Source organism: Drosophila subobscura, chromosome J, assembly GCF_008121235.1.
Source record: "Drosophila subobscura isolate 14011-0131.10 chromosome J, UCBerk_Dsub_1.0, whole genome shotgun sequence".
NCBI lineage: Eukaryota > Metazoa > Arthropoda > Insecta > Diptera > Drosophilidae > Drosophila > Drosophila subobscura.
The window spans coordinates 17,842,445-17,869,963 of record NC_048532.1 but is presented as its reverse complement, the minus strand read 5'-3'; the positions used below and the strand labels follow the sequence as shown (position 1 = coordinate 17,869,963).

Genomic DNA, 27,519 nt, shown 5'->3' with positions numbered 1-27,519 from the left:
AGTTTCGAAGCATTATTTTAGCTATATATATATGGTAGATATATCTGTTGATATCTGTTGTATATGTTGATTGGGGGGGTTAGCATATCTAGTTTATCTGATTAATCAGCTGTATATATCGATCAATAAATATCTGTTGTATCTAATAGACTTTGCTGATTCCACTTATGGAACATCATTCGCTGTAGATAAATGCAAACTGTTGGCTCGTGGCTTGGTCGCTCGCTACAAAAATTTACGCATCATATCGGAAATGCGTTCGATCGTGCCCGATTCATAGCTGAAACATAGCTGTGGGGCTTGCATGTCTCTCTGTCACTTGTTTCTTCATGGTTTTGGGTTCCATTTGTAACCCTTTTCACTTTTTACACAATCTGCTTTTGGCTATATATATTCTCGTATATATTCATAATTTTTATCGAAATAATAATAATTTAATGTGGTACAAATTTTGGATAGGATCGTGGTCCATCCTACATCTACTTCCCCCTTCTGCTGCTCATCGACGTCGCCGCCTGAATACGTGATTGAAATACGAGTAAATGTCCTGCTCGGGCTGCTGCTGGTTCGGATTGGGCGGTGTCTTGCGTAGCAGCTCCTGCTGCTGCTGCTGCTTTGGATCCATTTGCGGATGGTAGTTGTTGTAGTGCGGATAGCCATGCATGTCGTAGGGATTGTGGTGTCCTCCCACAGGCGGACCTGCGCCCGCTCCGAGTCCTCCTCCGCCGCCGCCGCCGTGTCCATGTCCGTGGTGGCCCGCATTCTTCATCATGAGATGCGTGTGCATATTCCGATCGGCGAGAAACACATTCACAAAGAACACGAGCACAAGGAGGATGTAGAGCAGGCAGACGAGGATCACCACAAACTGCTGGCGGCAGCAGCAGTAGTAGAACATTCCCTATTATATAACCGCATGCTCCACATAGTTGGCGGGCAGCATGCCGGTCTTTCCCGTCCGCTCCACACGGCCCGTCATCCAACCAGAATCGATGGACTCCACCTCGTAGATGATGTCACCCTCGCGGAAGCTCACCTCATCGACGTCCTGCGCCTCATAGTCATAGATGGCCTTATAGAGGCGCTGCAAGGAAAGAATTTTGGTTACAATTCCTCCTGAATTTGGTCTTCCACTTACCGAATTTGTTGCTGTGGTCTGACGCGATTGATTCGCCTGCATCGAGGATTCATATGAGGGCTGCTGCCGCATCTGCTGCTGCTGTATTTGTTGCTGCTGCAGCTGCAACTGCTGCTCCTGTTGCTGCATCTTCTGCACCTGTGCATAGTACTGCTGATGCTTCTGGGCGTGGGCCTGCTCGGCGCCACTCAACGAGCCATAGATGCCATTTGCTGGATCAATGTCCGTCACAGAGCCAATCCTCTTGGGATACACACTATTGCCTACAGATACAAAAGCAAAATAATGAATTGAAGAATTTCCTTTTCAATGGATTCTGTCTGGGACAAGGACACAAATGACTGAGATGATGGGTTGACACATCAAGCGGTCTATTGAACTACCAGCTAGCCCTAGCCGCCTACTTACCACCTCGCTGCTGCTGCTGCTGTTGCTGCTGCGGATCGGAGCTATAGACCAGCGTGGTCGTGGATCTACCAGTTCCTGGCACCCCCCTTGGACCATCTGTCAGTGGATCGTAGTCGGCAATCTTTCCAATGTTGCTGCTGCCAACAGGCATCATCTTTTGCTGATGATTGGACACGTGTCCGTTGACCACATTTAGAGCATTCTCCGAGGGCGTCACCGATTGATAATTGGGCGAGGCATACAGCTGCTGTATGGCTGATCCCGACCCGGATCCACCTGCTGCTCCTCCACCTACAGCTGTTCCGCTGTGCTTGCTTCTCATCTGCTGCAGTTGCTGCTGCTGCTGCTGGCTAATGTCGCTATTGTTGCTGTTGCTGCTGCCATCGTAGACACTTGCGCTGGCCACCGATCGACGCATCTGCATCTGTTGGGATCCATTGTTGTTGCTGTTGACGCTATGATAGCTGTTGACACTGCCATTGCTGGGATTATTGTTCAGGTGGCTATGATGTGACCCAGAAGCCACTGCTGCCACTGGAGTGGGATTGTGCTGCTGCTGCTGCACCTGAGGATGCACTTGTGCCACCTGATCCACAGCATTGCCACTGGGATGATGCGAATTCTGGAGTATGGCCGAGCGCATCTCATTGTAGGGATTCACCTGCTGTTGCTGCTGTTGTGGCTGCTGCTGTTGGGGCTGCTGCTGCGATTGTGCTGTGGGATACAGATGTGACGATTGTTTAATGGCTTGCTGTTGGTGTTGCTGTTGCAACTGTTGCTGCTGCTGTTGGCGCAGTGCCTGTGGCTGCTGATAGTGTGCATAGGGATCGTGTTGTTGTTGTTGCGCCTGTGCCTGTTGCTGCCTTTGATTGTTGGCTTGTTGTTGCAATTGTTGTTGGTGTTGCTGTTGTTGTAACTGTTGGTATGTGGGCGTTATGGCCGCTGTATTGTATTGCTGATGTTGTATGGGTGGCGGTGGCAGTGTCTGTTGTTGCTGCTGCTGTTGTAGAAAGTGTTGTTGTTGTTGTTGCTGCTGTTGGTGTTGCTGTTGTTGCAGCTGCTGCTGTTGCTGTTGGTGTTTCAGCTGCTGTTGTTGCTGGTAGTGATGTTGCTGCTGCTGTTGCTGCTGTTGCTGCTGCTGCTGCTGTTGCAACTGTTGGTGGTGATGCTGCACTGTGGCTGCTACTGCTGACGGTATGGGTGATGTGGCTGTGGGTGCATATTGCGAGAATTGTTCAGCTGCCAATTGCTCAGAGAAATATTCCGATTCATCTATGATTTTGTTCGATTTAAGTTGATTTTTATGTACGTTCCACAGAGTTCCACAGTTTGGTTTGTTGTTAGTGTTGTATAATGCAGTATAGTGTTGTGTAGCGTGTGTGTTTTTGTGTGTGTTGTTTCGTCGTTAGGTTAACGGTAGTTCAGAAAAGCACACAAATTATGCGACAATTGTCGTTTGTTGTTCAATGATTGTTGTTGTTGATGTGGATGGGGAGGAGGGGCAACCAATGATATGTTATAAAGTCCGACACAAAAAAGTGTAGAAAAACAGAAACAAAAAAATACAAAGAAAACATAATTATAATCAATATTAATGACAATGTGTGACAGTTGTGACGCGATAGAGCGATGGAAATGTGATGGAAAATGGTAGATACATTTTATTGCTGCACCACACATGCATAAAAAGATACAGAAGAGTGTTGCACAGTGGTACAATAATGATGAATAAAGATATACATAAAGAAAAGTTTTAACGAGTGAGAAAATATATAACGCAAGTGTGTTGTTGAAAAGTGGATGAAAAAAGTGTTGGAAAGTAATGAATTTAGACAGTTTAGAAAGAAAACTCATCAAATATAACAATTTAATAGTTGTACAGTTTAAACAATAGATAACAAACATTTCTATCAAACACAAATTATAAATTTCACTAGTTTTCATCGGATTAGTGTTGTAAAACTCATGCAAAATATCACACATTCGACACTTTTCTTTCGATTTTCATTATTTTTGCACTTTAAATCTAAATTGTTGTATTTTTTAACACTTTAACCAATGTCACGCTCTATTATATTGCTATTTAACCATTAGTTAAGCTTCATTGCAAACTTGCGATTGCCATTGCATGCAGATGACGTCAATTGACAATTATAAACACATTAAATCAATTGAATTCCAAACATAAATTAATTCCAAGAGAAAAACTTAAGCTAACAAACAATTATTGCACACGAATGAGCGAGAACAAAGCGTTTAGTAAATAGATACAGAAACAGATACAGGATGATTGGAAGTGTGAAGGGGAAATTTATAGATAAATAATGAAAGAAAGGAGGAGGGGTAAATAATGAAACGGTACTTACTGCTGCTATCGGAGACCTCAGCGGAGCCGCGCTGCTTCTCCATGGCTGCCTTCTTCTCCAGATCCCCATGATATGCCACATTCGATATGTGCTTCGTGTTCTGTTTGATTCTCAGCGTTTCCGGGTCATCGGCCACCTGTCAGAGGTTCATGGGAATGGAAATAGGGGGTGGGCGGACAACAATTAGTACAGTTAAAACCTCTCATACACTGAATGTGGGGGAGTACCTGTGTAAATTTGCCTTTGGCCTTCTCAAAGTCCGCATGGTATTTCACATTCGATTGGATCTTCGTGTTCTCCGCAATGCGCTTTAATTCGGGCGTATCAGCGATTGCCGTTGCCTTGGCCTTGGGTATATGCCTGTCGTCCGATAAAGAGATGGAGAGAGAGAAAGAAAGAGAAAAATGTTAGAGTAGGGTTTGCATGTGGACCGTTACTGTTGCCTGCCACACAGATAAAGTTTGTTCGGTATACTGCCCCGCGGGCCATTAGCCAGCCAAAGCGCTGCACATTTGCCATGCAGCTGGAGATTCACTCGGATTTCAGAGCCATGACAGTGGAGTGAGGGCCGCCTGCCGTCCGCTGCTGCAGGGCTTGAGACCATCCATCTGGTCTCTGTTGCCTAGTCTCTGATTTCTGTTTTATTCGTGTGAAAACCTCTGACCTCTCGCTCCACTCCCCCCAGCAGCAGCAGCAACAGCTGCCATAGCGGAGGAGTTCTCTATTTTTTTATCAATTAAAACAGCAACAGCCAACAATTTTTGTGTGGCTTGATTTTGCATTTCATTCACCCGCTGGCGGATAACGGAATGTCAAAATGCCAGAGATTTCTCTGTGGCTAAGTGGAATTTATCCAGCAAAATATGTAACCACAGAATAGTTTTGAGGTTTTGATTTCATGGCTTTAAGTTAGTTAGGATGTGCAGAGATCTTTTTCTCTCAAGAATTAGATTGAAAACAGCAGCAAACTTAGAGCAAAGAGAGCCAATAAGAAAAGGTAACAGTTAAGCAACAGAAGAGAAGAGGCTCCTATAAAGAGAAACTTAAGCTAAGAGAGACGAAATGTATAACGAAGAGAAGGAACAATGGAATCAAGCCAAGCTTCAGGTTGTTTCAGGAGTACTTCCAAAAAGCTCATTAACTTTAAAATCAAAACTAAATTGTAGAACCAATAAAACCAAAAGTATGCCACAATCTTTTAACGAATGCACATTTTAAACCATAATTCATAAACTTTTAGCACTCACTGTGTTTACTGTTTGCTTACTTTACTGTTATCTTAATCGAAATTGATGAGAGAAAAAACAAGAGCAAAAAAATTGAATAAATGAGGAAAGTACAAGCACAAAAGCTGTGATATTTTATGCGTGCCACACATACACACACAACAGCTTTCCCCCCTACAGACTAATACATCAATTTAATTATTGTTATTGTCAGCAGCAGAGTGGCAGCCGCAGCAAAGGGCAGGCAAGGCATGGCAGCATTTCGCATGTGCTATACAAAAGTAATCATAATGGACAAACACAAGCAGTACACACACACACACATGCAAGTATGCAGGCAGCGACATGCACGAACATGCAGGGCACAGCAAAGCCATTCATTCATCGACTCCGAGACCCCACCCGACCCTAGCTAGCACTTTTTTTGTTCTTTTCGAGGGCCAGGCGGCCACACTGCGCGCGAATGTAGAGAGTAGTTTAACCCTTCAGTGGTCTAATCGATCGATCGATCGATTGCAGGAGAGACAAACAAATCAACGGAACTGATAACTGAACAGAACGATAGCAACCACACACACACACACAGACAAAGCACAGCAACAGCCCCAGCCACGGCAGAGGTTGATAAACTTTTATGGAGTGCAACCCCCGCATGCTCTACCAAATACCTGAACCCGCTGTTCGGCCCATACCCTATACGTAATTGCATGCAAGTCAATTGGCTTTATATAATATTTATGGTCATTTTACCAAAGTTCTCTCTCTTCTAATCGCCGCCACAGCTGGCGCCGCCCCTCTAGCGCCATCAAGTGCTGCTGATAAGTAGTAGGGGGAGCTAACAAAGGAGGGGGAAGTGACAGAAGTGTACCGACGGAAGGCCGGGCAGAGGGGCGAGACGTGACAATAAGCTGAAATTGCATTGGAATGTAGAGGAATTACATTGAGACACACACACACTCGTGCAAGCGTACGCATATGGCACCACAAAAGGTGACCAGAGATAGATGGTGGATTGTAGTACAAGGCCGTTTAATGTGACCAAAGCGTGTGAGCAGCAGCAGCAGCAGCAGCAGAGGAAGAGGGAGGAGCAAAAGAGAGACCAGCGATGCATGCAGGTCTATTAGAATCAGAAACAAGAACTGTGAATGCGAAAAGTCGAAGCGTTGATACCCTCGAAGAGAGTTGTAGAACCATTACACCGTTTACCTATACAGGGTAACACAAGTGCAGCAGCAACGAGAAGAGCAAAGCGGAGAGCCAAATGGAGAGCACTAATGCATTGTTGTAGCTGTAAGCTTTGCTTTATCGTTCGCTCAATACGTGTGCGAGTATGTGAGTGCTGGAGACAGAAAGAGAGAGAGTAGGGGTAGGGGAATGCTATGAGAATGGAATGGCAAATGGAGTGGTGTGGGGGCATAAATAAGTACAGACAAAGCCAAAAGCAATAGCCACCGCAGAGTGCAGCGTCCGCCGCATTGCCGTTTCACATTTGGTCCGGTCACACACTGTTGTTTCTTGTTTCTTCTGCTGCTGCTGCTGCTGCTGCTTGTGGCACACATTTCAGCTGCTGCTACTGTTGGTGGCAACTCTGGTAATGATGACATAACAATGCTTAAGCGCCCGCCGGCGACATTGGCGGACATCAGCAGCAGCAGCAGCAGCAGCAAGAGCGGATGTCTCAGCACGTTCCCAATAGATCAACCAGCAACAACACGGGACATCGTGGTGCAACAGACACAGCAGAGGCGTGGTGGCAATCCATATGAGTCTGTTGTGCTTGTGTGTGTGTGCGTATGATGCAATTGTTTTTGCTGCTCTGCTCCTTTTTTATTATTATGTGCAGCTTTTGCTCTTGTTTTTCTTTTTATTATCAAAGAAGTTTAATTTATTTGTAAACAATACACAAACAATGGACACACACACAGCAACAAAAAGAGCAAGAGAAACGTTGGAGAAGGAGCAGCAGAAAGAAAAACATGTGGAACAGAAAAGCAACAACAACAACAGTTTTGTTTGTCATATTCTTCTCTCGCTGCTGCTGCTCATCATTGCCATAAACACTGTGCAAAATAGGGAGGAAATTGAACAAAAAGAAAGCCTCTAAGGTTCTCGTATATCACAGCTTCCAATAAGAGAAACTTGAGAACAAATAATCCAACGACAGAAAGATTTTAAACATTAATCACTTCGAAGTAAACCTCTATTGGGAATTCCTTTTCCAGGGTATCCCATAGTCCAATCTATTCCCAAATCTGCCACATTTCCATCTACCGCCCGGGCCTGTTAATGATTTCCCAACGCAAATTGATGTTGATGCTTGAAGGAGAGACCTGGATTCCTGCCTACCCATCAAGCGGTGGACGACTACATCATGTGGTGCGGTTGCTGTTGCTGCTGTTGCCAATGTTGCAGACCGACCACACCACACCATCAACAACATTCATCTATCCATCCAAACAGAAACCCAGACGCAACGCCAATCCGAATCACCAGCAGCTCCCGCACCACACACCCGTCCCATTTACTCCTCTGGTGGAGAATGAAAACTGTTTGGACATTCATTGGATGTCAACATATTTTTTCTGGTTTACAGTTTTCAGTTTTAGTTTATTTTTTTTGCTGTTGCATGTGGAACACAATCCGTAGAGCTGGCAATGCCGATTGGTGTCCAGTTACCAGTCACACCATTCCTTCCCCCCCTACGACAGTCTTTTGTTGTCATTGTTCTTGTGCAATGGATCAAAATATAGAGCATAGAGGTAGAGGGGTTACAAGGGGACTATTAAATGATAAGAAGTTGACCAGAGATTGGAGGGAGGAGAAGCTATAAAGTTGTAACAGATTGGAGTCTCCTAATTAAGGCAAGTTTTTGTTTAAGAAAGTTGAATAAATTCTACCAAAATTCACTAGGCCAATCAGCAACTGCAACTTTACGGAAACTTACACCACATATTAAATGATTTTGTAATCTATTTTTAAGGCACATAAATCTCCCTTTCTACTCTGCAAAAGCTTCCCTCCTGAGTTAAGTCCCTTTCAAAAAAGTAATTCCCTTAATTTCCATACACGAATTTCGTTGCATAACTAAAAGAGAAATCATTTCACACATAATTTACGCGAAAAGCGTTCAAAATTGAAAATTAAATGCATGTCCATTCCCCAATGCGATTATCCGCTGTTACATGCCCCCGCCCCAGCATCGTGCCACTGCCACAGAGTGCGCCCTCACCCAAAAAAAAAAGTTTTTTGGCATTGGCCCATCAACGCGCATCTATAAAACCTCATCATCATCTGGTATTCATTCTGCATTCATAATCCGTTGCAGAGACTCAATCAAAGTGAATACAAAAGTTCGAGCAGAGAGAGAGGATAGAGAGAGGAGAGTCTCCCCACCACATGGCGTGTTTAAAGCTTTTAAAGAAAGAGAGGCACGAGACCACTCCCACATCTCACATTTCAATATTTCGGAAGCGACAACACAAATTTCGTTTTATTTTTTTGCATACAAAATGAGACAAAAGACAAAGCGCTGTCTCTGTTTCGGTTTCAGTTTTTTTGGGTAATTGAAAAGAGGCCTCCAACCCCCTCCAACCACTGACAGGGTGAGGCTTAAGTAATCAAGCGAATATATATGTAGGTAATACCCTATATAATATGTACCACATGTATAGACCCCGTAACATCATTGTTTGGTGGCTCTTTTAAGCCGCATTTCAAACCGAAAGTTCACAACATAAAAAATAATACAAATGAAATGAGTGAAGAGAAGACAAGGAATGTGGCACAGAGTGGGCGGGGACAGTGGGCACCCACATGTGGGGCTGGTGGCATGACCATGGTTCACTGGGTTTTTATGTTAATAAATAAATGCCAATGATATACATATCCACTCGTACAGCATGTAGGGATCCACCCATCATTCGGAAAAAGAGTTCAGTTCATGTTCTTATTCCGCTTTATATTATTTTCCCTTTTTTGTTGTACGGCTTTTTAGCCCCAATGAATGCGAATGAAAAGCCCGGAAAAAGAGGACATTGTAAACATCTGTGTGTCTTCCGCTCTCTCTTGCACTCTCTCTCTCTCTCGTTAGTTTCTAGTTCAATTCCACAACTAAAATGTGCAGGGGGAGCCTTGCCTTTCCACCTCCGTCGAAGGTAATGTAATGTAATATATTGTACGAGTTGGATGTTGCATACAAAAACCGAATGAATGGCTAGATCCACTTGTGTGTGTGCAATTCTTGGCATGTCCTGGCCTGTCCTTTCCTGCCCATCTTGTCCCTGCCGACAAAAGGCTTAGGCAGACGACTAGGAGACTCCGAGACTTCAAGATGCAATTAGGCCAGGGAGAAAGTTTAGTTTGTTGGAAAACGACAACGACATTTTAGACCCCACAAACATGTGCAAAGTTCAAAGTTGTGTTGCAATTGCTGGCACATAATGTATGTAATTCCTTTTGAATGGCAAATATAGATACCTGTTTGTGCATGGTCACAGATGGTACAAAGGTGGACTTTAAGGCATGGGAATATGATGAATGTGTAGTGCGTTTGGGACAATTCTCGCAATAGTTTTGTTTATTTATGCTTAAAAAATTGTGGGAAATATTAGCGACTAATAAATGTGTTCTAAGTAGTTCTATTTTTACAGAGATCTCTTTGTGAACAGTTTCTGGAACACAAGAGATTGTGGAGGAGATTTTGAAGGCAGCTTGTGTGGTAAAGCTAAGAGATCCTCTAATTTATGTATTTCTCAATCAAAATTTCTCTCTTAAAGTAAGTATATTTTAAGAAAAAATCCAATAGAACATTCCTCCTGTACAACAGATTTCTCACACATTCAGCATATGTACATTTCTCAGCTCATAAACTACCAAAGATTTCAATAAATGTTTCACACTTTTCGTTCCACTTTTCGTGGCTTGCCCACGTTTAAGCCATTCGAGCGCTATTAATCCTTTGTGGCTATAACTTTTATGGCTACACCCAGTCCATTTGTCTTCCCTCTTCTGTCATGCATTCATCTTCAATCCAATTACCAATCAAAGTGCCGTCTGCTGTTTATAGTTCGGGTTCACATACGAGAACGAGGAAGAGTTTGAGCATGTGTGGCCCCTCAGCTAAGTTTAATTGCATGTTTCCCTCATTTACTTGTATCCTGCGAATGAACTTCATAATTTATGGCCATCGTGTTTTCCCTAGAGGAAGAAGTACCTGCCCCCCTCCTTGACCCCCGGGGGAACCCGCTCTGTGACCTCTCTCGCTCTCGTATGAGAGCTATGAAAACTTTGCTTGGAAAATCTTTTAAGCAGCAGCAGAAGAGAACCCAAGAACCAAGAAACTTCTCAAGCAATTATAAAATGCAAACCAAAATGCTGAAGTTGTACGTTGAAGTCAGGAAAAAGTCCAGGGAAAATCTAGTCCAAAGCCGTAGGAAAAGGCACCACAAGAAAAGGAAGAAAGAAGAGAGGTGGAAAATAGGCAAGTCAGAAAGATAGACAGAAAGACTGCCAAAGGGAAAACGACTCCTTGGTACGTGGCGTCACGTAATCAGGGAGCAGCGCCTCTGTGGGGCATGCACCAGGCTGGCAGACGGCAGACAACATTCGGTTTGATAGAAGGTGCAAAGCGGTTCGAGGAAATGCAGTGAAAGTGCCAAACGGAAAATGGGGCGTTACCGCTAAAGCGGCACAAGCTCTGGACTGCCTGCCTGCCGCCTGCCTGCCTCCTATCCACACTGCAGAATTTATGCAGCAGGCGATGACATCACTGAAATGTTGCACTAACAGAGAGACAGAGAGAGGGGTAGAGGGGGGTGGCACACACTGCGCAATGGAGCTAACGGACGCATAACTCAATCCGCATGGAATTTTTATTCCCGCAGCGGTGGCATCCACAATAAATCTGCATTAGAGCAGCAGCAGCAGCAGCAGGAATACGATCAGTAGTCCTGGCTGTCCAGGATACAACCAATTTCTACCCTTCATTTCCCCCGAGGCCTTTGGCTCAAGGCCAACGAATGCAGCAGCAGCAGCAGCCACGCACTGCAGCAAAAAATTGGGGAGTGGAGTCCGGAGTCCAGAGTCAAAGTTTTGTCCGAATACAAAGCAAAACACTTGCTCCTCGTCGCTGGGTGTGTGTTCTGTCTGTGGCAACAATAAACATGACAGGGCAGAGGGGACAGGGTGCAAGAACTCCTCCCATGTGGCACACATTCCCAACAGGGGAAAATCGCGATTTGAAGGCAGCAAAGGAAACAGTCCTTCAGGAAAACGAGCAAAAGACCGACAAAAGTCCTCCAGTAAAACTCAACGACAGAGCCGAGGGCAGAGCTATTATTCTACACATTTAAAAAATACGAACCGCAGTCTGTATAAATTCCCAGCATTCCAAGAGAAATAACTAGCTAAAAGGGATGAGAGACATTTCAGAATATTCAAAGCTCTTCGACCTGCAAAAATAAACGAATTCTTAGGGCAAACCAGTGCTTAAAATATCAGAAATCCTATAGCTGCTGCGGTTTGGCACTGATTACATTTGAATTTCCAATAAATTCATAGATTTCCCGTTAAATACAATGAGCAACGTGGAATGTTTAACAATGAACAAGTCGCAGCATTTTTTTGTCGAGTGCAGGTGTCTGCTCCCTTTGGCTCTTTCCCTTCTTTTTTTTCTAATCTCAACAACTGCATTTCCGCATTCCAATCACTGTTGCCACACCCACACATCCGCCCTCTCGCTGCCTGTGTGTGACCATCTGCTGCACTCGTGCCACCCCCTCAAATGAAGTGAAGGAGGAGGTGGTGCTGCTGCTGCTGCTGCAGCCTTTTTCACCTTAAATGGAGTAATGGAGCGGCTGCATTTGAATGCTGGAGAATGGGAACTGCATTTCGTTTGGAAGAAACTTTGCAATATTTTAGCAAATTCCGTGAGGGCCTTATCTGTTCCTCAATGGCTTTACCCACTCCCCTGGCTCCCACTGCGGCGTTCCTTCTCTCTCTCTCTCTTTAGCGATTAGATAAACGACACTAATGAAGATTGCAGGGGGAGAATTTGGGGTGGAGAAGAAAGGCAGGAAAGGTACACTAAATCAAGGTTGACCAAGCTACACCGGGACACCCCCCATCCATCACGTTCCCAAAGTGGAAAAGTGCGATAAGAAGACCCTCCGCGGGTCGTGATTGCCCCCCCCATTGGAAATTCTGGGCTGGGCTGGGTTCTGCTTTAAGGGTTGGGCTCTATTTTTTCTTGTTTGTTGTACTTACGCCTCGCAGTAGGGCATCTTGTTGTAGCCCTTGTAGGTTTTCATATTGAGCGTCATGCCGCATTCTGTGCATCTGAAACACGTTTTGTGCCATGTCTGAAAGCAGAAAGAAACGGAGAAGAAATGTTAAAAGAAATCAAATGAAATGAAAGAGAGAGAATAGTACACAAGGCGTAGAAGAGAAACTGTTGAGAATGCAATATTATTATTAGGATTTCTTGCTTGGGCTTTCCCTTTGCTGTTTCTGCTGTTTGCTTGTTAGCCAAATTGGCGCAAACTTAAAGCCAAGTCTGAAGCGCAAAGAACTCCACTCGAATGGTTTATTTTTTCAACATTTAATTGGCAGAGAAATGAGAAAATGAGAAGAGAATAGAAGAAGGAGATTTGGGAGATAAAAACTAGACAAAAAAGTCTTCTACTTTCATTTAGTGTAACTTTTTAGGCAATTTTCCAGCAAGGGCTTGAAGAGCAAACATTTAACATTTATAAATAAAAGCAGCAAGAAAAGGTTTTCACACAAAGTTTTTCAGCAAAGTTAATCAAAGATCAAGGTACGTTCAAGGCATGATATAAAAGTACTAAAATTCTAGATAAAACACAGATAAACCCTGAATTATGACTGCAACCTTCAGCAGAAAATAAACAAAAGATAAAACAACGAGAAGTAGGAAGCATTAGATAAAACCGAACCCCTAGATAAAGCCTCAGTTGATGGCAAAAAAACAGCATAGATGAAGGTGTGAAACAGCCAGTAAAAGGCTATCTGCAACATATAACATCTTTAATGGTAGATATTTTGTATCCGAGACAGTAGTGGCACCCATTTCTAGCTGATATCCGAGACAGTAGTTTGTACCATTACCCGTTTGCCATGTGACAACTTTCAGGAACGAAGTAGTACCGTTCCATTGAGATAACTGTTAAGATAAGCACTCGCATGTTGCATGATTTGTGGTGACTTCTTGGCAGATGAATCTCTGAAGAAGCTGCCACAGAGCCCGGCCCGACAACTGCCACAGCGACAGATAGACGGAGAGAGAGCGACAAAGAGCGAATGGAGTTGGGAGTGTGCTTTCTGATGGAGTTCTTGGCCTGAATGCAGTCTGTGGCATGTGGCAACTGCTGTCTGCTGCAACGCGTTATGCAAATTTCTGCCAACGAAAACACTCTCGAAACCGCAATGCAAAAAGGAGACTCGCACTCCTCTCAATCCTTGATGGGTGGGGAGAGTGAATGCGATGTGATGGGAGGTCAACAAACGATTAACTTGTCTGCGGATTAGCAAGAGACAGACACAGACACAGAGAGAGAGAGAGAGTGGCTGTGGCTGTGGCAGCCACCGAGAGAGATGCCAAGTTAAAAATATTTCCTAATTGGCTTTCAACGCGCTGCTCCCTCTGGTCTCTGCCATCTGCGTCTGCATCTGGAAGCTGTCGCAAAAAATAAAAAAAATAAAACCAGTTTAAGCCACAATTAAAAGTGTAGACCAAAGCAAAAAAAACAGACCGCAGCAGCAACATGTGATAGTTAATTGTTATTTTGATAGCAAGCTGAAGCTGCCACATACCACATTCCACACCCAGAGACCAAAAGACAGAAAGCCGAAAGCGAAACAATCTTTTGACCTCCCCAAAGTTGGGGGCATGCCAAATAAATCATCAGATTTTTCTTTTCTTTAAAGCTCAGATTTGGGTAAATGGCTTTCCAGCTCAGGGCCCTGCAGGGCTGCAGGCGCGCATGCGTAACAGGGGGCCAGACTGGGGTTAAATATGAGCGAACTACCGTTGGGAATTCCACAAAAGAGAGTGCTACAAAAGAGAGAGAAAGGCAATACACTACATGCCAAAGAGAGTGTTATAATGGTAATAACTAATTTCGACTTCGATTGAGTGAAGGTGGAGGGTGGAGCAAATCTCGAAGGGCAAAATATCTTGATAAAAAAATTTACGAATAAAGAATCTTTCGCTGGAGAACGACTACTCGAAGCATTTGCTAAAGGAAACAGTTTTCCAGAAAGAAGAAAGTACTCTCAAGTGGGTGATTATTTGCAGTTAGAATCTCCTCTGCCTTATCCCATACAAAATGTACCTTTCCAAAGTGTATCTCCCATAGCAATGTCTTCCCTTTCTCTCTGGTTTTACTACTGCTTGCGGCTGCTGTGTGCTGCTGTTGCTACTGCTTGCCTACTGCTTGCTGCTACCGATGTCTGCTCTGGGTGCTTGACCACATGAAAATTTCAATTTCATTTTCACTTTCACAACAGTCACAACACAACACAACACAAAATGCAGTCACAGCCACAGTCTCAGAGCCCCACCGCAGATGTATGGACGTTATTGTCTCCATTTGTGGTTGTAGGTGTGTCTGTGTGTGTGCATTCTGTGTGTGTATGTGTCTGAATGGGTGCAGTGAGGTAATCGTTTTGGCTGTTGGTCACTCATTCACTTCTCCCCTCTACGTTACTGGGTAGGGTATCGCACTCTGCCTCTCCCTCTCCCTCTCCCACCGCTGCATTCAATTTTCTCTGCTCGCTTTAACCCACTTTTTGTGCCCCCAACATTTTTGTGCTTCTCGTCTTGATTTTCAATTTGCGGCTCAATTTTCACACAAGTTAAATGTTTCTTTCCTCTGGGAATACCCTGGAAGAAAGGGTATGATGGAAAATATCTCCTTTCCGATGTAATCTACTAAGAAATAATTATTTAAGGAAAGAAACTTCGAAATGGAAGAATATCCAACTGAAAGTATCTTCTAATGGAAAATCTCAGAACTAGGAAAAATATAGTAAGGAAAAATCTCAGATGAGGGAAGAATCTTCTAATGGAAGAGTTAAAAATCAATCACCAAAAGGGGTACCAAATGCGTCTGTACCTCTCCTCTGTTGCTGGTGGGTTTTGTATTTCTGTTGTTGAATTGCTGTTGTGCAATTGTTATTGTTGTTTCTTTTGGGTCTATTGTTATTGTTGTTGTTTCGTCGTTGTTTTTTGTCAACCACGACGACGACGACGACGAGGAGGAGGTGTTAAATTTGCATTCGAATTTGCACGCTTTCAACGAACGTTTGTTCCAGCTGATAAAAACAATTGGCATGAGCCACGAAATGGTCAAAGACAATGGGCCAAGCGGTTCGGTGTGTGGTGTGGAAGAGTGAAGTGGATTGACGCTCGGATTACCTTTGAGAAAGGGTTCGGGCGGAGGTTTGGGCAAAAGTAAACCGAATGACAAATGAGGGCAATAAGCAGCAGCAACAACAAAAGGAAACACCAAAAAAAAGCCACAACACACACAAAAATTGTTAACAACGAAAAAAAACTATTTATAAAAGTCCAAAAAAACAACAACAAAAGCGTAGAGTCTTCAAGTGTCAAAGTGATTTCTTTAATTTGCATAGAAAACCAGGAACTGGAGCAAAAACTTAAAAAAAAAAACACCTCGAAATGGGAGCAAAGATTTCGTTTATTTTCTTTGTTGTTGCTGTTGGAAGCCGATGAACTTTGGTGATAAATGGATGTACTTTTTGGCATAGAAAAGGGTTTCACTACCATTTCTGTTACCTTTGGGAGCAGCCAGCTTTCGCTTGGAAAGCTGATGTATGGCGCACATTTATGTACTTGAGCAGGAAGTACCTTTAAATAGTGATTTGTCACTTGTCCTTAAGGGGTTTCAAGTTTAAAGAGTGCCTGTGGCCCCCGGCCTTTTGTTGTTTTACAATTTCCAAGAACCTTTTCAACATCATTTACACTAGTTTGTGAGGCCATAAATCCTTTTGCCGCTTTGTGGCAGTTGAAGTGCAATTGAAAGCTACTCTTTTTGCTGTCTACTGAATGGTTTGGCCATTCGATTGTTGAAGAAAATACGAGTGCAGAATGAGAAGGGAAAAGTACCCCCATTGCTAGAGTATTTCTATTCCTAACTTTTGGACAATAAACATTTCAAATGGGAAAAATGGCAAACACGACACGAGACACGAGAGAGCAAACTGCAAGTCCAAATTCGCATTGTTGTTAGTTGTTGTTCTTGTTTTTTTTGAAGTCTTTGTTTGTTTTTGTTGGTCAAGAGAGAGAAAGAAAAGAAACGAATTCTATGGCCATTCAGCGGGAGACGACTAAAGATGGCAGACAGAGAGAAAGAGCGGGAGGAATCCGGGAAGTAGAAGAAATGAAATGATGTTTGGGTCCATTGTCCGAATTCCCACTTTTCTTTAAGCACAAATTAAACTTTGACGCTGGATGGAGGTCTGGAGAGAACAACATTTAAAATGCTGTTATGCATAGCCGGTACTGTTATGAACCACATCAACGGAGTGAAGTGGCCTGTAAGCTGTAGGAGCCGGGCGGGTCGGGGGGTTAAGCAGTGGAAGCGCTTCTCTACAACTTTACATGCGAGATTAATCATGATTTAAAGTCGCTCTCTCTCTCTCTCTACATCTCGCTCTCTTGTTTTTTCCCCTCTTTCTCTTTTTATGCGTAACCATGGCATCCATAGAGCGACTAATGAAAACAGCAAGAAGACACAATCAAAGAGGAGAAAGAAACAGCAGCAATGGTAATGGTCTCAGCAGCAATAAGAGAAAAAAGAAGAGAGGGAGGCAAATACAAAACAGTAGGAATAAGCAGTGCTAGTCGAAAGAGTGGGCAGAAGCTGTATATGGAAGCAAAAAAGGAAACAACAATCAAATCAGTACGAAGAACAACAGCAACAGTTACCACTCAAAGAAAGCAGTGGGAAGATAGCCGTAGAAAAAGAGCAGCGCATGGCGAAGCAGCAGAAGCAAAGCACAAATGAAGTTATCGCCATTTCCATTGACTAAAAAAAAAGAACAACAATTTCACGCAGCCAAGCGTCGCTTCTTTTCCCACTCCCTCCTTCCACTTCGGCACACTCACACACATGAAAAGCAGCGGCAGCATTGCTGGAAAGTGAATCATCCGCTCTGCAGCTGCCGCACTCTCTCCCCCTCTCCACAAGCATTAGGTTCACAAAAATAATCCACAACAAAAAGCGAAACTTAAGCAAATTGAGACGCTGCTCTGTTGGTGGGCACACACCACTGCAACAAACAATAAACGAAATTAATAAACAAATTATTTGGTTGTTTTCTCAGATTCTCTCAGATTCGATTCGAATGCGCGCGAGTACGTGCAAATATGTATGTAGATGTGAGGGGCGAAAAAAACAATAATAATCATAAAAAATCATTGCGATTCTAATCAATTTTTGCTTTTGTTTGGATCTCATTTACCGCTATGATGGTGTGACATGCGCGACAGACAGGGCGAGGGCAAGAGTGTGGAGTATGGAATGAGGTTGAAGAGAACATGATCCATATGTTTTTATTCCATGGAGATTTTTTACTTGGGAACCGCACAATACGAAGAGATCTTATCTTGCGGAATGACTTCAGATGTTAGGAATGTATTTTTTGCCATACCTTGGAGCCCCTTCCACGCTTTCATAATAAATGATAGATATAATAAATAGTTTCACATTCTTGGATGGCTTTATCTTTTATCTCGTAACTAAATAGACTTTAGAAATTCTTTAGAAAACTAACATTTATTATAAAAATTAGATTTACTTGAGAACCCTTATGAATTGCTTCTTATCTTTAGAAAAATAAGTTCTATTGTTAATTCTCAGTTGATTTACTTGGGAACATCATATCTTTCCGTGATCTGAGGAATGTCTAAGGCTATCACAAAAACACAAACAATTACCAATCTATGAGATTGCAACACCTTGGGGTACCCTGGAGTTATTATCTGCCATATAAGAAATCCCCTTACTGATTTCTGTTCATTATTTCGAGTGCTTCCCGTGTCTCCAATTGCAGTTAATCTCTCCTCAACTCTGCCTGTCGTGTGTGTGTTCGCTTGTAGGATTGCGTCACTTTTTTCCCCTTTTTTGATTGAAAACAAAAACTACAACAGGCCCAGGCCTTGTATGCATATATGACGAGCGACTGTCTGTAGTCTCGCCATGGAAATGTAGATGAATGTGGAAGTTGGGTGTGTTGTTATGTGCATAATAATTGCACAAATCTACAAGCAAAAGTTCCAGTTTTCATTCCACAAACTCAAACTCGAAAAACACAAAGGCGGCACTCCAAGTTGCTCCGAAACTTTGTCTGGGCTATAAAATTCAATTTATGACACCCTCCCACGACGCACGACCCCCTACCCACCCTCTTGCAATTTGCTTTTCTCAATTTCTCACTTGATAATTATCTCGAAATAAAACCCCCGAAAAAAACTCAATTGCTTGAAATTGAATTATGTTCGATGTACGGATCCCTCATCAATGGCGAGATCTACAAAAAGATAACACAACTGCCCTCCCTCCACTACCCGCAGCATTTCCCAGCAGCGTGTGAAAATGGGAAAACATGAAGCGCCGCAAAGAGCGAGGGAATATTGCATAAGCAAACCACATACAACACACTCGTTCAAACAAAAAGTTAGATAAACATTCAATTAGAGACTTTGACCAAATTTGGGCTTTAAACGGGCAAAACGGGGTCTGGGTCTGGTCACGTCACGTCACACGCTTCATGGAAAAGCAACAATTAAAACCATTTTCAGCCATTTGCTCAACGCTCATCTAGAGTACAGTTGTTGTTGCTGTTGCTGTGGCTTTTGTTGATAATGACAATTATGTCATGTGTGTGGAGGCCACCCATATAAGGCGGGTGAGAATGCGACGGAGCGACAGATCAATCAGCTGTGAAAGCGAGACTGAGACAGAGACACTGCAAATGTACAACAGACAGACAGACAAGAATATCAATCAGCTGTAAATAAGCGAAAAAGAGAATGAGGAGATACAGAGATCAACTGCATGAGTCACCAGTGAACTGCTTACTGAACTTTACGGTTTACTGCACTCATTCCACCTTTCAGTGAAATGACAATTTCGTTTTATTTGCCAACTGAAAACAGCATTTTTCATTTTTAGTAGATCCCACCTTGACCTTATGGGCAGACAGCAGAGATTTGTGTGGTAAGCAGAGCGTGGAAAGGCGCAGATCCACATCCACATCCAGATCGTGTTAAATTGACCAAAAACTTGAACTTTATGCCAAAAACAAGAAATGAGAAAGGGAAGAGCATCAGCAGCAGCAGCTGTGGCAGTGACCGTGTGTGAGCGCTTTGGCATGGAAGCTTAAGCTTAAGAGAGCGAGATGAAGGCAGTTTAATTCTGCTTCGTCGCTTTCACTTCCGCCTCATCAGCTGTGCTCCCCTATCAAGCGAATGTGTGTTTATGTCTGTGTGTGTGTGTGTGTTGTTGGAGTAGGAAGTGTGTGATATGTGCCCCGCCTACCCTCATCATTTACAACTTCCAAATATCGCAGCAGTCAGCGTCATTAGTAGGCAAAAGCAAAGGCAAAAGTGGGAGTAGAAGTAGGAGTAAAAGCAGAGGCACCAGCAGACGCAGCAGAAGAGGAAGAGGAAGCGTCAGAAGCCGTTTTAGAGGGCAAAGTGGTGCAAGAGGGGAGGAAGCAATGAGAAGAAGCAGTGCCATGTGAAGAAGCAGTGGTGTAGAGGAAGAAGCGACAGCAGCAGCTGCCAAATGCAAGTGGGTTTTGATTTCACGTGGGGAGAGTGACTGAGACAGAGCGACCGGCAGAGAGAGAGGAAGTCCCCACTCCATCTAATGTGCTCTCACAGACTCAATGGCAGCCGCAATCCCCCTTCCTCCAGCATACTTGCAATCAAATGATGTCTGTTTGCTCTTCTCGCTAGCGCTACTCAAATAGGGAATTACCAACTTGTTTCTTTCGGAGCAGAGGCATATTGATATATGGATGGATGGCTGCTCCTCTGCCAGCTGCTTCTGTGCAGGCGGATCGGAAGGTCTAACGATTGCCATATGGCTGTTTCTTCAGCCCTCTCAAGAAAACTCACTCAAAAAGTGTAAGATGAGGGATAAGGCTAATTGGAGAGTGATTTGTGTTTCGAAACTGTTGTTGGAGGATCACTCAAGAGAGCGGGAGAGTACGAGAGCAGGAGATACACGCTCACACTCTTCCACTTCTTCCTATGGCGTGACTTCACATTTCACCCGCACCCCGCAGCACATTTGCTTTTCGCTTCACTCAATTAGCAAAGTCAATACGAAATGCCGCTGGGCGCTGGGCTCTAGCTCTGACTGCTCTCGCTCTCTATCTGCCTGAATTCTGCTGACGTTTTTACATTCTGTTTGTTTAATTTATAAACGTCAAAACTTCACACATTTGCACTACCCACTGCCTCTGCACTTCGCCCTCCCCTTGCATCCACAGCTACACTATCTCTGTTCAAACTTCCAATTGGATTGTCACATGTTGCCTGGAAGCACAGACACACACACACACATACAGATAGAAATGAACTGCAATCTGTCCCTTCCCTTTTTCACCTCCTTCTTTCTGTGTATTTCCCATTTGATTTTTGCCTAAAAGATTAGCAAAGTGGTTAAAAGTTTTCCTATCCAATCAGAGAACCTAATATTGGAATAAAGCTTGCCATTTAATTATTAATTAAGACAGAGAGGGAGAGCTAGCGCACTGCAGTGCGAAGAGAGAGAGGGGGGTGAACACAATGAGTACAAGCGAAACTTTTGTATGTGGAGCACACAGCAGCAAAGCAGCCGAATGCGGCTTGAGGTTAAATGTAGAGCAAAGCTGAATAATAGAAGAGATTTCGCTGTAAAAGGAAACGCTATTTAAGTGACAACTAGAGCAAAAGTTTGAGGGGGAAATCGAAGGAAAAGTACAAGAGCAGCAGAGTGAGTGCAAGAGGGGGGGGGATAGCGTGAACCTCAAGTGCAGGGCAGCAGCGCAAGAGTCAAGCAACCACTTGAACTTCTCCATTTCCAACTCCCTGCCCACCCTGTCTCCTTAGAAAAAGGCAGATGCAATAAAAGAGCTAAACTTAGCCACACGCACATCCCTTCCACACACACACGCCCCATTCCCCATTCCGACATAACTGCAACCCCATGCGGGGATCAATTGGCTGATGACGAAGAGTCATGCCATGCAATGCAAATGCTTCCAATAAAAATAACTCTTGCTGCTGCAACGAGACTATAAATACCCTTCCACCAGATCGATAAAATGGAGCCATCATCTCTGCCCTGCCTGACAAAATGCTCCTACAAAACAATACTCTCTGCAGGAAGAGCAAGAAAAAAAAGAGAATAAGGAGAGAGAGAGACACGAGTTCAAGTTGTTTCCCCTCTGCGGACATTACACGAGTCGTTGAGTGATCCAAAGCACCCTCCCCTCAGCAGCTCCCCCCGCTCAGAAGAGTTAATAAAGATCAATTGAATTTAAACAAAGCAATTTTTTGAGGAGGCTTTGCTCCGGCTTCCCCCTTCTTTCTCTCTTTCGAGTGCTCTCTGATCTGGAAAGAGGTCACGAGAGAGTCAAGTAAGTGCGTCGCTGTGGCTGTGGCTGGCTGGATCGTTCATTCTACCCACTCTTGTGATTGCAAGTGACAAAGAAAGAGGTGGAGAGATAGAGATAGAGAAGAGACAAAAGATGGGTTGGCAGCACAACAAATTACAAGAAAATACGCATTAACATAAATGGAATTGTAATTCACGACGACAAAACAAGAGAGGGAGACAGAGACAATTAAAGATGCGACAGGAAGCCATCAGTGCGGTATAGGAACAGACAGAGAGGGAGAGAGAGAGAGAGAACGAGCAAAGGAAGCCAGGCGACTAAGAAGTAGCAACAGCAGCTAAGCCTAAAAAGAGCTCTTCAATCATTTGTGTTCGTCTTCCCCTTTCGGTCATTAGTCAAAGTTTAAGCATCCAAATTAATTATGTATAAAATACACAAAGTAAAAACCAACAATGGGAAACGTTTAATTGGAGGGAAAGCATACATACATATGTATGTATGTATGTACACATAGGCCCAGCCAGAAGCTCTATTTAAAGTTCCCCCAATAACCACAACAACTTAAAATCCACTTTCAGAATTGAACAAAAGTGGAGTTTTTTTTCTGCATTTATTTTTGGTACATTTTTGTTACAAAAAAAGCGAAATCTTGAAGCATAGCAAATTCTATGGAGGTCTCTCGCTCTCCTTCTTTGGTTTTGCCTTTTGATTTTCTGTCATCTTCGCAATTGGCAAGCCAAGAAGCTCATGAAACCCAAGTCTAATTGGAACATTATGTCAATGAGTGGAAATGGGAGCAGAAAAAGAGGGAGAAAAACTAACGGCAGAGATTGAGTCGCAGATTAGACTACAACGAAAGTGAGTCGAATGGGGAGAGGGAAGAGCACAGAGGGAGATTAAAGTGAAATGAAAGTGAGTGGAGAGGGAGCGGTAGGGAAGGACTGGGGGTCGTTGCAGACAATTGCATAATCGTCGAGGCCCGCAGGCCGCAAAAGTTCTCACACACAAAAAGACAATGAAGAGGGTACTCTCAGCAAAAGAGAGGAGTACGAACTACGGAATACCCCCTCCACTCAAAGAGGGAGGAAGAGCAGTGCAAAGGAAATGACGATAAGGAGATGCAAAGACAGCGATAAGTCAAAACATGATTCTCTGCTTCCCATCTGTCACTCTGCCTCTGCTGCTGCTGCTGTTGCTTCTTGACCACTTTTATTTTCATGCCTCACTTGATGCACCCTCTCTCTCTTTCCACTCCCATTCCCACCCATACCCGTTACCCCTTTCGACTGCACAAAGCCCATCCAAGCCCCGACAGCAGCAACAGAGTGAAAAATTGATTGTCATGCAAAAGTGAACTTTAGTTTTGAAGTTGTCTCTTCAAACTGAGTGAGTGGTGGGGTGAAGAGGCTCTCTCTCTTTCTCTGTGCCTCTGCACTGCTTGCTTGCCTGCGCTCAGTGAAGAGTGAAGAGAAAATATATGCAAATAAATACATATAAAGTTATTGTCATTCTTCCACTTCTTCTGTCTTCTACTTTTTCTCCTTCTTGACATAAGACGGTCCACTGCAAGGTAGATTAAACGGAAGGTGAGGTAGTGCGAGAGAGAGTCACCCATTTGTGAATTCGTATGCAAGCCAATGCATTAATAACTGTTAGCAGAGCTTGACTGCTTTACCTTGTATGTACCGAAATATGTATGCATAGCTTGAGAGACACAAGCCCACACAGTAGCGCACTCTCTCTTTTACTCCCTCTCTCTCTTTAAAGTTTGTTGCTGTAGTCATTTGTCACTTGAAAGGATGCAAAAATTAATACCACTAACAGGGCAATACACAAGCAATAGAAGTGCCGGCCTGCTCTAGCATTTATCGCTGCCCATTTCTGTGGCAAAATGTGTGCCATGTCAGGAGACAGACAGAGGAGCAGGGGCCAGCGACCCGCGACCCCCCCTTCTCGTTAAGTGGAAAACCAAGTCAAATGGCGGACGGCTTTTATGTTTGATGCTTCGCTGCCTCTCATTGTGTCGCTCTCTGCATCTCTCTGTCCGCTTGTCGCCAACGATGACTACGACGACTCGTGCTCAACGAAATTGGCCAGAAAAAGCTGGCCAAAAAAACTGGCACGTTCCTATGCGTCCCCCTCTCTGTCTCACCCTATCGAGTTTAACCGATCCCCCTGCTTCCTCCATCGTCGGATGCCCATGACAACGTGACAACAGCAACAGCAAAAGCAACAAAGAGGTCATTTACTTTCCTTGCGAGCATGAAATAGGCAGCGAGACCCCCCTGCCTGCCCTACGCCATCCACTCCACACTCATCCTCCAAAAGTGTGGCTGGAAAGGCAAACAAAGCCCAAAGCAAAAGTCAAACTCCACAAATTTCGTGCAAAATAAAACTCAAATGAAACAACAATGAAAAGTGCTATGAGTGGTAGAGTATTCTGACCAAACGGATACCCTTCAATTAACAGAAACTCTAATTTTCCACTAACCAATCGTCTAAATCGCTAAAGAATCTCCTTAATAAGAGCTTAGAAGAGTCTTTCCCGTATTCCTCCTTCAGCTGTGGGCTCTCTCCCTTACAGCATTACCCACAAAACAAGCCTCCTGTTATTACAGGGTATAAACCACATCATCAGCAACCAGAACAACAGAGCAATGAAACAGGAAGGAACACACAAATAAAACTCAGAGATAAATGAAATTGGCAACAGAAGCGACAGGCCACAGCGACAGCTACAAACGGAACAAGTTGACTTCTCTCTTTCGGCTTCTGCTTCTGCTTCTTCTTTTTCTACTTTTCGTTTTCTATTTTTTATTTCCCTGTTTTTCCTTTTTTTTTTTTTAATTTTTCGGCATCAAAAATCGATTAACAAAGCGCCGGCAGCGATGCGGCGGCACAGAGCCGCAAAACTTTAACGGGACATTTCAAAAAGCCATTTCTTCCAAATGCATTCGCGTGCCACACAGCGTGTGTGTCTCTGTTTGGGTGTGTGTGTGTGCATAGAAGACAGAGATACCCAGAGATACGATAATTGGTATAAAATGCCCGTTTATTGCTGTCACGAGTATCGATTTCTATATCAGGATGTGTCACGTGCAGATAGCAGTAGAAACAGGAACCAAAGCAAATCCTAATGGAAAGAGTACCGCCGCTCGCGCTCCCATCCTCCCCCATTTTGTAGCCTCTAGCTCAAGCAGTAGGGTGATTCAATAATAGTAATAAGAAAATTTATTTTTTCGGCGTAGTAAGTAGCGTGATTCACTCGAAAAATTATAATCATTCGAAATTACGGCCTTAGATGATGTATTATTGAATAAAAACTAGCCTTAGATGAGGTAATGATTTCTGACTAATACCCCACGATACAAAATGTCCCACAGCTAGTAAGTCCCATGAGAATTAAGGTTTGATTGTACTCCCCCCAAGCTAAAACAATCATTTTGTTATTCCCTTACGTACTATTATGAAATTCATGATTATTTTGCAATCAGAGTGCACATGACACACCCTAACAAGACACGCAACGACTTGAAAACGAAGAAGAAGAAAACTAATGCAATTTCATGTAAAGGTAAACACGTCTAGCTATCCCCCTTCCACTATCTCTAACACCTACTTCCAGTGTTTCCCCCACTATCTGCTCCATCGGGCTGTCTGCCTGTCTGTTGTTTTGTGTACTTACAGGTTTCAACATTTCCATTAGCCAAAACACACACACGCACGCCCGTAAGTACGCACCATTCAGAGACAGAATAGCATAAATATTTTATAACCGACTTCAATTCTTCTTCTCTATTACTCCATTGTCTATAATTAGAAGCTGCTGCGGGAGGAGGGAAGAGTAGGAAGAATTCGCTGAAGAGTTCTGTAAGTAGAAGCTGAAGAGAGAGAGAACAGAAACCGGAGCAGCAGCTGTAAAGATCGAGTATCTAGCCAGAGAGTAACGCCAAAATCAAGGTATGCAAGTAAAAGGTAAGGCAGTGATGCATGTAAAACGAGACTGCCCCACCTTATACAGCATGTATCTTTCCAACAATTAGGAAGTTAGAGCGGGAGGGGACTAGTTTCGAGATTGACACGTTCCATCGCCTGATTGCAACAAGAACTAGGCGGCGGCGGCGGAATGCCAATTGGAATCTGATGATGGATTCGAAAAAAGAGGGAGACGGCGCTGCGGTTATGCTTTGTAAATGTTTGTGTCTGGTTGCGGCGTCTCGTATTCCCGTTATCAGCGGCAGAGTCGAAAATTAAACAAAACATGAGACAGCGACAGGCCGACAATCCAAGGGCGAGAAATGAAGAAGGGTTGGGGGTATGAGGTGATGTTGGCGGTTCAAGAGAAATACAAACAACAGTTCAATAAAAATAAACTGGAATTAAGCATAAACCAATAAGCAGTACGACGGGAAAGAAAGCCCGCCATGTGTGAGTGTGAGTGAGAACGCAGTAGAAGAAAAACAAAACTGGTCTCAAGTCTCGCTCAAATATGCGCTCAAGGTCGGTCAACGGATTTGCTTTTGTTGCTCTTTTTCGACCAAGCAGCAGCAACAGAAAGATCACAAAACAGGGCGCCAGAGAGAGGGAGAGCTGGAGCGAGAGCATAATTCTGCTAGCGGAAGCAGCAAATTTCAATTTCCTGAGTTGGCGAATAAATTTGTTGCTTCACCCACACACAGCAGCACTCGCACACACACCCATACGAATGCTGTGCCGTTATTTCCAAGAAACGAAAGGCAAACCAACAGCTTTTTCATAGGATAATAAACCGAAAACAGAGCAAAAGGCACGCATGATCAATGGGGGGTAGAGAGCGACAGAGAGAGCAAGCACAGAGAGATCAGATCCAGCTTGCCATGTGCTAGATAGCCGTCTCGCTCTAACGCCCGCCGCACCTTAACAAGTGCGAAGAAGAAGCGGCATGAAACAAAAGGAGCAACAGCCGTGGTATAGTGGGAAAACGGAATGGAAACATATGCATTTTTTTCCTTTGAAAAACTTAAAATAACTTCACAAAACATACCTTATCCAGACACTTGAGCTCCTCGATGGGGTACACCACCTTCTGGCAACGCGCACAGGTTTTATTCATCTTCGATCCTCGCTCTGCTTCTGCTTCTACTGCCTCTGCACTATTTTTTTCGGAAGATCCAGCAACCGATTGGCGGGGCGCTGTGTGTATGTATAAGCACTTTTATTTACACCGAACTATGGGGCCGCTGGAAAACTCTTCAAATTTTGCACTGCTCTCTTTCACGTTTCTTCCACTCAACTTCCCCTCAATATTGCATTGTAGGGGGCTGCTTGTACCGGGCGACGACGACGACGACGATTACAGGGGATAAAACAAGAAATGAAACAATTTTTTCGTGTTGTGGCTAAATGCTAGAATCTGATTGATTAATCGAAACGTAAATTTTCGTAGCTCTGACACTAGTCACAAATCACAAAATCTTTTCGGTTTCCCACAACTGGTTTCCTTTGTAAGCTACACTTTTTTCGCACCTAAATCACTCGGCTTTTTCGTACTTTTTGTTTTTTTTATTTCGACGGCTGTTGAGACTGCGCTGCAGGTAAGCGACGCGCGCACTTGTGTGTTCTGTTTCGTAGGTTCGTTCGCCGAAAAAACTATGGATGACGCGCGGATGACGGTTGAAAACGGACTGGGAAAACAGGGAACGAAATTGGGAAGCAAAACAAAAACCAGTTCCCATTGTGAACTGTGTCT

At 43.8% G+C, this 27,519-nt stretch overlaps 2 protein-coding genes across 5 annotated transcripts; both read right to left on the bottom strand.

The window, feature by feature from the left end:
- Nucleotides 1–4: 4 nt before the first annotated feature.
- LOC117893985 (POU domain, class 3, transcription factor 2) lies at nucleotides 5–931 on the bottom strand. Its single transcript, XM_034800799.1, has one exon. The coding sequence runs from the start codon at nucleotides 896–898 to the stop codon at nucleotides 500–502; it is 399 nt and encodes a 132-aa protein (XP_034656690.1). The 5' UTR covers nucleotides 899–931; the 3' UTR covers nucleotides 5–499.
- Nucleotides 880–27,441, bottom strand: LOC117893969 (LIM and SH3 domain protein Lasp). 4 transcript variants are annotated; one of them, XM_034800770.1, is made up of 8 exons: nucleotides 26,815–27,441; nucleotides 12,402–12,496; nucleotides 4,140–4,272; nucleotides 3,913–4,048; nucleotides 2,577–2,818; nucleotides 1,547–2,222; nucleotides 1,139–1,401; nucleotides 880–1,084 (listed from the first exon to the last, which is right to left on the bottom strand). In XM_034800770.1, exons 1-8 carry the CDS (start codon nucleotides 26,881–26,883, stop codon nucleotides 905–907), a joined length of 1,794 nt encoding a protein of 597 aa, XP_034656661.1. In that variant the 5' UTR covers nucleotides 26,884–27,441; the 3' UTR covers nucleotides 880–904. The 4 variants fall into 4 exon arrangements, with proteins under 4 accessions (XP_034656661.1, XP_034656662.1, XP_034656663.1 ...); XM_034800771.1 differs by having other exon boundaries at nucleotides 2,577–2,755; nucleotides 26,815–27,440; XM_034800772.1 differs by lacking the exon at nucleotides 2,577–2,818 and having other exon boundaries at nucleotides 1,547–2,260; nucleotides 26,815–27,437.
- Between the last annotated feature and the right edge of the window lie 78 nt (nucleotides 27,442–27,519).

Bases quoted from the DNA above. Each gene is read 5' to 3' on its own strand.
- LOC117893969 (XM_034800770.1), bottom strand. From the start codon at position 26,883: ATGAATAAAACCTGTGCGCGTTGCCAGAAGGTGGTGTACCCCATCGAG. The intron at 12,497-26,814 runs GTATGTTTTGTG...TTCTGCTTTCAG, and splicing joins AGCTCAAGTGTCTGGATAAG to ACATGGCACAAAACGTGTTT. The intron at 2,223-2,576 runs CAACAACAACAA...CAGCAGCCACAA, and splicing joins AACAGCAACACCAACAGCAG to CAGCAGCAACAGCAGGTGAA.
- LOC117893985 (XM_034800799.1), bottom strand. From the start codon at position 898: ATGTTCTACTACTGCTGCTGCCGCCAGCAGTTTGTGGTGATCCTCGTC.